General features: G+C 36.8%; 2 protein-coding genes across 2 annotated transcripts; one reads left to right on the forward strand and one right to left on the reverse strand.

The window, feature by feature from the left end:
- Window positions 1–1,634, reverse strand: LOC308704935 (uncharacterized protein). The gene is made up of 2 exons (XM_081389632.1): window positions 1,623–1,634; window positions 1–1,332 (listed from the first exon to the last, which is right to left on the reverse strand). The coding sequence occupies exon 2, from the start codon at window positions 1,272–1,274 to the stop codon at window positions 270–272; it is 1,005 nt and encodes a 334-aa protein (XP_081245758.1). The 5' UTR covers window positions 1,275–1,332; window positions 1,623–1,634; the 3' UTR covers window positions 1–269.
- A 5,264-nt stretch (window positions 1,635–6,898) lies between these two features.
- On the forward strand, window positions 6,899–9,697 carry LOC308704936 (uncharacterized protein). The gene is made up of 4 exons (XM_081389633.1): window positions 6,899–7,356; window positions 9,224–9,312; window positions 9,405–9,474; window positions 9,649–9,697. The coding sequence occupies exon 1, from the start codon at window positions 6,998–7,000 to the stop codon at window positions 7,337–7,339; it is 342 nt and encodes a 113-aa protein (XP_081245759.1). The 5' UTR covers window positions 6,899–6,997; the 3' UTR covers window positions 7,340–7,356; window positions 9,224–9,312; window positions 9,405–9,474; window positions 9,649–9,697.
- The last annotated feature ends 251 nt before the right edge of the window (window positions 9,698–9,948 follow it).

Genomic DNA, 9,948 nt, shown 5'->3' on the forward strand with positions numbered 1-9,948 from the left:
ACAAAAAATATAATTTTATTTATAAATGAATTTCACTGTTTATAGTCTAAAGTATGAAATAAATATGTACAAAAATATATAATTTTTGATTGTATACATTTGTTCCAGTGTATATTTTCCATCTACTGTACAAATCATAACAATAAATCAAAGTAACATTTAAATGACTATTCTCGTTTATGTACATTTTTGTCTGTAAATGTAAAATGTCATTTCACTGAGGGTGAGTACATTTTCAGCAAGTTTGTATTATTGGGTGAAACCTTCCTTTAAAATAGAGGTCCCTGAAAATTAGTCAGTAGAGCACAAACAGTCCACATCTGGTTGACTGAACCACAGAGTGAAAGGGGTAGGACACCATCAAAAATGTGATATTCTTTGATGCGTCTGATAGCCCTCTCTATGTGTATCCTCAAGCGGGCAATCTCTTGGGTGTGTGTAATTTCATCTTTACTGAATTGTCCACTTGGGCCTGTGAATGACGGGGTTACAAGACTGACATTGATGTCAGCAAGGAGATCTCTGATAAGAAAGCCCTTATCAGCCATTACTTCGTCTTCTGGCTGGAGGAGTTTTAGAATGCCTGACTCTTTGGTGATTTCCTTGTCAGAGATGGAGCCTGTGTATAGGTTGCTTACAAAGCTAACTGACCCAAAGGGGGTAATGCCAATCAGGGATTTCAAAGTTGTGGTGCCTTTGTAATGAGAGTATGTCATCGTGTTTAAAACTTTTGAGCTTGCTGTTTGAATATGGATCTCAGTACAATCTAGCACAACGCGTGTTTTGGGAAAGGTCAGCTTGAAGCAAGGTGGCATTAGCTCGTCTATAGCCTCTCTACTTGGCCATACTGGTAGTGTGCCAAGCATGAAATACAGGTAGTTAGCCCAAGTTATACATATCCGGCTGACTGTGGCCTTTGACACATTAAACCTTACAGCTAAATCTGCAGAAAGAAGTCCCTGCCTCATACGGCAGAGAAACAAGAAAAACTGGTCTAAGAGACAAATGTCGTGAGCTTGAAAGCCAGCTGTTACAGCCTGTTCTGTTTTATTACGTCTTTGCATTTGACTCCATCTCACCAGAGACTGTGCTGTAGGTTGAAGAGACAGGTAGAGTGCTTTGAGGGTCTCATAATCTTTAAATCCGGTGTAAAACATGGTCATCTTGGGCTCACATTGGAATCGCTGTAGACAAAACTGCTGACTTCTTAAATTTTCATTTTCTTCTGTCAGACGAGCAATCTCCTTCTGTGCTGCAATCAGCTGCTCTTCCATGGTAGGTGACGTCTCCAGGTAATCATGGTCTTGCAGTGCCCCAAAACCATTGTTAGACCTGTGTATTAATAAAAAAAAAAGGAGAATTACATGAACAACAAAAATAAGTATCAAGGAGGTCATTAGATATGTTTACATGCTCTAATTTTCATCAATGAATGCAATCTGATTTCAAGTTTGAAAGGTTCAGTTTATGTGATTTTTTTTTCTTATGGATCAGATTTTTTTTCAGGTCTACAGCACCCCTTTCAATCCAATCAAGATTTAATTCAGATCAAGCTTAATCAGTTCGATTGAGAAGTTGAAGGCTTTTCAGTTGGATTGAACCATTGACAGACATTGGCTGACCATCGGCTTGGTGTGTCCCTGCCCTTAGGTCTGAGATAGATGACTCACTCTTCTCTTGTGTTCTGATCCGAAAATGAATGTTCCCTCTCTTCTTCCTCAAGAGTTTCAATATCACAGACACTGGAAATGAAAATAATCATGATTTCAGTCTTGGCAGTTTATATAGGCTAGTACTGTTATGTACATACATTATAGACATTACATAAACTGAACCTGAAACAACCTGTAATATCTATCAAATATATATAGCAGCCAATTAATAGCAGATAAATACATTGAAAATTATACAAAAAATGTGCAACTGTAAGAAATGACAGCAATCGGCATATATATATATATATATATATATATATACACACACACACACACACACACATATACATATACATATATATATATATATATGCCGATTGCTGTCATTTCTTACAGTTGCACATTTTTTGTATAATTTATCTGCTATTAATTGGCTGCTATTAATTGGCTATATGTATGTGGGTTAACATTTAAAAAAAAATCAGTTTGGTTAAGTACTTGTTTTATGATAAAACATTACAGTAGCCTACAATCACATTCAGATAGGTTTAAATGACTCAATGAAAAGACAATAGTATATATTTTGGTTATTAAAACAAATGTTCTCATAACATGCCATCCTAATCTTTTTAAGATTATTCATAGTTTGTCATCAAACTAGTTAACGCACCTTTGAATTCTCTGAAGTGTCCTCCTTGGCTTGAGTTCACAGGACCATGTAAACAAAGTCGGCACGCTTCCCCGTTTCAGTAAACCCGTGAGTGAAAGTTCAATGCAGTCCTGAGTAAAATGCTTGGAGCATACTCTCGTGTTGTCTGTAATCTTATGAGAGAACCACTTAATTAGTTTTTATAACTGCCACCCAAAACGTGTGTAACTTGGAAAGATAGCATTACTAGGCTAACTAAAGTTATTTCTGCTTTAACTTACCTGAATATGAGGTCCAATATCCCTTCTTATCACTTATCACTTAATTTCCGTTGATAGGATGAACAGTCTGGTACACAACAATAAGCCATCGCAATCGAAACTCTCCTGTGATTCAAGGCGACACTTCCGGTTTTCTTCCCACCGGAGCCTCGCTTTCGATTTCAAAATGGCGGCTGCGTGAAATCAGCGGGTTGTTGATTCATACCACTGAATCAGTTGCTAAGCACCCAAAGACGGCGCCGATCACAACACAGCGTAAACAGACGGTAACAGCTGGATTGAAGATCATGCCAACAAACAAAGAGCTGGGAGCAAACTCGCAGGAGCTGGTCGGATCTGACGAATCCAGTGACCTGCGAACTGTGCTAGACTCCACCCTGCAGCTCATGCAGATCAGTGCCTCCCTGTCGGAGCTGATGGGCCCGCCTCGGGTGCTGGAGGACAGGACGCGGGTGCTGCAGGACAGAGTGCAGATGTTGGAGGACTGGCAGCGGGCGCAGGAGGCTCTTTCTGCCGCCCTGCTGGAGCCGTGGAGACCGTCTCGGATGCTGGCCTGCATCTACAGTCCCGCATTCTCAGACCCCTCGTTTTTCGAGAAATGACTTCCACCTGGAGCGCATTCATTTTGATGATGAGAAATGGGAGTCAGTGAAAACTAAGTTGGACTTGTTCTTTTTTAACTACTGGCTGCCCAACTTGTGCTTATAATTTGTAATTGTGCGTCAACGTCATTTATACTTCTCTGTTGTTGTCCTCGTTGACACACAATTACAAATGCAAGTATAAATTGGGCTTTACTCCTAACAGACATGCGGTGCACACATTAGATATGTAAATATAAATAAGTAAATATATGTAGTTTTAGAACAAATAATTTCTACATTAAAGGGGCTATATGCTTTTTTCTGAAATTTAAACTCGCGACTGACACCTGTGGCCAAAAAACGGAACTGCTCTTCCTTTCTGCTCGCTCTCGTACGTGCACACTTCACAAGTCATCCGCTGCAAAGAAGTCAACATTATGTTTACAGAGGTAAGAACAGTCAAATACATATATTGTTTGAGAAACTAAGTTTGTTTGCTGACTAGCGGTGGTGGCAGAGTGATCTGAAACGTTTAACATGAACGCGCTTGACGTCACATCCGCAGACAGCGCGCGAAAAATCCGACCCGACAGAAAATAGGAAAAATAGGATACAGGCTTATAGGTGCACCCACTGTGAACTGACAAGGTGTCAGTATGCTCATCAGGAGATGTTTGAGTCATACATGGTCAAATAAAAAGGCTATTGTTACGTTTATTTTGGGGAAACAGTTGCATATAGCCCCTTTAAATAAAACTGAATTCCACTGATTGGACAAAAAATATAATTTTATTTATAAATGAATTTCACTGTTTATAGTCTAAAGTATAAAATAAATATGTACAAAAATATATAATTTTTGATTGTGTACATTTGTTCCAGTGTATATTTTCCGTCTACTGTACAAATCATAACAATAAATCAAAGTAACATTTAAATGACTATTCTCGTTTCTGTACATTTTTGTCTGTAAATGTAAAATGTCATTTCACTGAGGGTGAGTACATTTTCAGCAAGTTTGTATTATTGGGTGAAACCTTCCTTTAAAATAGAGGTCCCTGAAAATTAGTCAGTAGAGCACAAACAGTCCACATCTGGTTGACTGAACCACAGAGTGAAAGGGGTAGGACACCATCAAAAATGTGATATTCTTTGATGCGTCTGATAGCCCTCTCTATGTGTATCCTCAAGCGGGCAATCTCTTGGGTGTGTGTAATTTCATCTTTACTGAATTGTCCACTTGGGCCTGTGAATGACGGGGTTACAAGACTGACATTGATGTCAGCAAGGAGATCTCTGATAAGAAAGCCCTTATCAGCCATTACTTCGTCTTCTGGCTGGAGGAGTTTTAGAATGCCTGACTCTTTGGTGATTTTTATATATATATGTGTGTGTGTGTGTATATATACACACACACACATATACATATATATATATATATATACATATATATATATATATATGCCGATTGCTGTCATTTCTTACAGTTGCACATTTTTTGTATAATTTATCTGCTATTTATTAGCTGCTATTAATTGGCTATATGCATGTGGGTTAACATTTTTAAAAAAATCAGTTTGGTTAAGTACTTGTTTTATGATAAAACATTACAGTAGCCTACAATCACATTCAGATAGGTTTAAATGACTCAATGAAAAGACAATAGTATATATTTTGGTTATTAAAACAAATGTTCTCATAACATGCCATCCTAATCTTTTTAAGATTATTCATATTTTGTCATCAAACTAGTTAACCCCCTGAGGTCGGCTGTCGCGCCGGCGCGATAGGCTCGTTTTTTTCCGTATGAGTGCAAAAAAATAAATAAAAAATATAAATTTTTATCTTATATGCTTGTGTTATACATCAATCGATCCTGTTTAGTGTGTATTTTTTTGTGTATGCTCATAATAAAAACAAAGTGTTGTGCTTTTTGCCAAATAAAGAAAAATAAACATGATGAGAGTTCTGCCTACTCTCCGTCAGTGAAGTCAATTCTGAAACGCGTCCGAAAATGAACTGTAACTCAGCGAATACTCAGTCAAACAGGCATACAGTCACACAGGCATGAAGCTTGAATTTTCTTCTTTTAAATGAAGTAATTTTTATAAAAAACAAATATTCACAGTTTATGTAATATGTATGCAAAGAGAGAGATGTCAGTCGTTCTCATCTCAGCTCATTAAGTTTTAATGTGCTCCGCCCACGGAGAGCGCGCGCTATTCAAACGCAAATGTGAGGCGATCCAAACAAACCTGTGAAACGCCCACATCAGCTGGATAACACACACCGCGAGTTCACTTTCAGACTTATGTACTTTACGATGCTGTGAGGAATATTACTATCTTGATAATAATCCTGCAAAAATTTACCTCAGAAGTTCTGGAAGTATCATTTCGAGGAGCAAACGGATCCCGCTGAGGAATTAGGTCAGTTCTGTTTGCTTTGTTCTAATCTGAATGAATGAACGCAAAGATTATTTATAACCTTAATTGTATAAAAAAAAAAAAAAAATAAAAAAAAAAAATATATACATATATATATATATATATATATATATATATATATAAGGATAGATGTAAACAAAATCTTAAAAGGTCATTATAAGCCTTCTCTTTAAATAATTTTATTATGCTTTATTAGTGACACATTTGGGAAGAGAATATATTCCAAATCTGAAAATACAGTATGAGAACAATTAACTGCACAATTACTAGAAATGTTTACCTTGGATATTGTACAATTTGCAAGCAAAATTTGTGGAAAAAAACAACAAACCAGTTATATATTGTCCTTGCATTTTTGTGGCTCATTCACACACCTGAATGAAAGGCTCATTACGTATGCAGCCTCATTATGCGGGCCCCATTGACTCCACAGGTGTGAATCACGCCCACCCGCACATGGCCTTTCCAAACAAAAAGTGTTTTACAAGATTTAAATCAATGTATTGTGTTATGTGAATGATTAGGCAGGATGATTTTCACATAATTTTGAAGAAAAAATTCTAGGCAACGTCATCCATTAGTCAAAAGTCTTATTTACATATATTTAGAATGTGTTTTATGGCCTTATTTCAGAAACTTTAGTTTTTTGTTTTTGAAAAAACCATGCATAAACATTATTCTATCAAAAATACAAACATGTACATGCAAGTTGTTCACATATTATGGTAGCCCTGTTTGTGCTAAATAGAGTGAATTTACACCTTTGCCATTAATATGTTTATAAGCAACTGAAAAAAGCACAAATGTCAGGGCATGTCAGAACATCTCAAGGACCCCAAAAACCCCTCAGACCCCAGAGGGTTAACGCACCTTTGAATTCTCTGAAGTGTCCTCCTTGGCTTGAGTTCACAGGACCATGTAAACAAAGTCGGCACGCTTCCCCGTTTCAGTAAACCCGTGAGTGAAAGTTCAATGCAGTCCTGAGTAAAATGCTTGGAGCATACTCTCGTGTTGTCTGTAATCTTATGAGAGAACCACTTAATTAGTTTTTATAACTGCCACCCAAAACGTGTGTAACTTGGAAAGATAGCATTACTAGGCTAACTAAAGTTATTTCTGCTTTAACTTACCTGAATATGAGGTCCAATATCCCTTCTTATCACTTATCACTTAATTTCCGTTGATAGGATGAACAGTCTGGTACACAACAATAAGCCATCGCAATCGAAACTCTCCTGTGATTCAAGGCGACACTTCCGGTTTTCTTCCCACCGGAGCCTCGCTTTCGATTTCAAAATGGCGGCTGCGTGAAATCAGCGTAATAAAGACGCCGCCGATCACAACACAGCGTAAACAGACGGTAACAGCTGGATTGAAGATCATGCCAACAAAGAAAGAGCTGGGAGCAAACTCGCAGGAGCTGGTCGGATCTGACGAATCCAGTGACCTGCGCACTGTGCTAGACTCCACCCTGCAGCTCATGCAGATCAGTGCCTCCCTGTCGGAGCTGATGGGCCCGCCTCGGGTGCTGGAGGACAGGACGCGGGTGCTGCAGGACAGAGTGCAGATGTTGGAGGACTGGCAGCGGGCGCAGGAGGCTCTTTCTGCCGCCCTGCTGGAGCCGTGGAGACCGTCTCGGATGCTGGCCTGCATCTACAGTCCCGCATTCTCAGACCCCTCGTTTTTCGAGACAGCGCCTCCTATCAATAGGATAAACATTTGAAGAACTTAAGCCGAAACGTGAGTATCGTCAGTTTTATTTAGCGAATCATACTCATTCGATTTATTTTTTAATCAAACTACTTTATAGCTCAGCCTTTCTCAAAGTGGGTGCTGCGGCACACTGGGGTGCCTCCTGACTGTGTCAGGGGTGCCGCCAAAAAATTACGTAGGCTAAAAAAAAAAAAATCTGACATTTCATATATAAATATATTTGAATTTACATAAATACATTCTTCTTCTTTTAACCCTTTCGCACGTACGATCAGTCTAGGCTGGTCCCTGGAGCACCGGTGTGATTAGAACGGTCAGTGCATGACGTGATCAACTGCTAAATTCAAATGTGCTTTCGCGCGTTGGCTGGCGCTGAGCCAGAGACAGGCGCGCTCAGCTGTCATATATCACAACTTTTCAGTGTTTTCATCCACATAATGTTTGTTTTAGGTTTCAGACATAATTACTAAAAAAACAATACATTTAAAGTTTGTAAAATACACACTGATGTCAAAGGAAGAGGCAATAATAATAATTTATATTATAATTAGTTTTATTCATATCAGATACACATTGTGTAAGTAACTTTAAAATTTACTCTATTCTTCTCCCAGTTCACCTGCCACTTACTTTTATGTATTTCGGGAGAAGTGGATGAATTCACTTGTTGTAAATCCAACAGATCCGATTCTCTGAACTGCGTCTGCGGCACAAACTAACATGGCGGCGCCCATCGCGCATACAGCTCAACTAACGCGATCGTTATAATGGTGTTCAAAAAACAAAACACTTCCACTTGCATATATTTGACAATCGGAATATCAGATATTTCATGCCATATCTAACAAATTTGTGAATATTTTGAATAAAAAAGTAAAAATGACATAAAAGCAGATCATAATTCATTCATCTCTGTTGTTGCTGCGGTGTGTCACGTGACAAGCAATGACGCGTCACCATGGAAACCATAAAGTGACACATTCTAAATAACGGTCCCCTTGAAAAACTCACGCTGGGGGGGTCAGCCAGAATATATTAAATTTACGTGTGAAAGGGTTAAACATATTATGAACGGATTAATAAAATTGTCAATTCATTTTAGATAAATATAAATATATATATATATATATATATATATACAAAATTTGCATTTGCATTTGGGTTATGCAGTGTTTTTAAATTATATTTTACACTGGGGTGCCTTGAGATTTTATGCACTTTTGAAAGGTGCCCTGACTGAAAAAAGTTTGAGAAAGGCTGTTATAGCTCATCGATACACCAACATATGAATAGTCCATTTAATATTTGTAAAGATAGTTTGTAACAAAATTTGAGCCGTTAGCCTATGTTTTTTCGCCTTTTATCCCCGAAAATATTTTGATAGCTAACGTTAGCCTTTAACCTTGGACTTTTTGTAGACAAGCCATTGTAAAAATTGTATTAAAATTAGTTGACATTAAAGTAGACCAATTGAATACATTAAGTGTGTTAATATCAAAGAATGGCATCATTAATTATTTAATCAGATTTACCTTTTGACCTTTTTTTAATTACCGGACCTTTTCTCCTAAAACTATAAATTGAATTAATTAATGCCGGAGTAATTATTTTACTTTATATAATTTATGTAGACTACTTAAATTAGTTCTTATAAAACGTAAGTATTAAAATTAATCAATATTAATTTAACTGTGATATGAAGTTGTTGCCAGCCATTTACAACTCATACAATTGCCTAATAATCAAATTTACTATGCCTTCACTATGTATTAACCAGTCTATGGTATTAACATGTGAGCTAGAATGTGTCATTTGGCCTTTTGTTTGGGTTCCTTCTTTTAATTTGTATTAACTGAAATGTTTTATATATTTATTTATTTATTTATATGGACAGGCCATCATTCATGGCCTATGTGAGATGCAGGCATTATCCTGGCAGGAGGCTGAGGACATGTTTCTCCGTGGCCCTACTTATCACCCTAGGTATGCTTGTAATTTGCATTTGCAAAAAAAAAAAAAAAAAAAAAGTATTATTACACAATATTTTTGACAATGGCATTCATCTTTTATTTTAGTGAAGATGAGGAATTTGACAGAGCGATTGCAAAAAGAATGAAAAAAGAAGAAACATTCGCCTACCAGAAAGTAATTATTTTACCTTATGCATTTACATTACATTTTACATTTATTCATTTAGCAGACGCTTTAATCCAAAGCGACTTATAAATGAGGAGTTTTTTTTAATGCAATTGAAGATGAAAAGTAAAGTCACTAACACAATTCTTTCTTCCTTTTTTCTTTGCTTTGTCCTGTTTACAGCAAGATGATGTTTAGGTGATCGTTAAATAAAGTACAAAATTGTTTATTATTGGTGTTTTGTCTATTCTTATTTGAATTTTGCTTTGCATTCAAAATATCAAAAAACAGGTTTTGTAATGTTAGCATGGTATAATGTTAATTAAACCATTTGAACTGAAAGAAAAATTTAAATTTGAATAAAAAAAAAAACATTGTAGCAATATAATATCACAATATTTTTCAGAAGATAGTTCAATCTATAATTGTATCCCTTCCATCAGTAATTTTCTTTCAATTACACCCACGCTCAAAAAAGAACTA

Source organism: Scardinius erythrophthalmus, assembly GCF_964197995.2.
Source record: "Scardinius erythrophthalmus genome assembly, chromosome: 16".
NCBI lineage: Eukaryota > Metazoa > Chordata > Actinopteri > Cypriniformes > Leuciscidae > Scardinius > Scardinius erythrophthalmus.

Coding starts and splice junctions, on each gene's coding strand:
- LOC308704935 (XM_081389632.1), bottom strand. CDS start 1,274: ATGGAAGAGCAGCTGATTGCAGCACAGAAGGAGATTGCTCGTCTGACA.
- LOC308704936 (XM_081389633.1), top strand. CDS start 6,998: ATGCCAACAAAGAAAGAGCTGGGAGCAAACTCGCAGGAGCTGGTCGGA.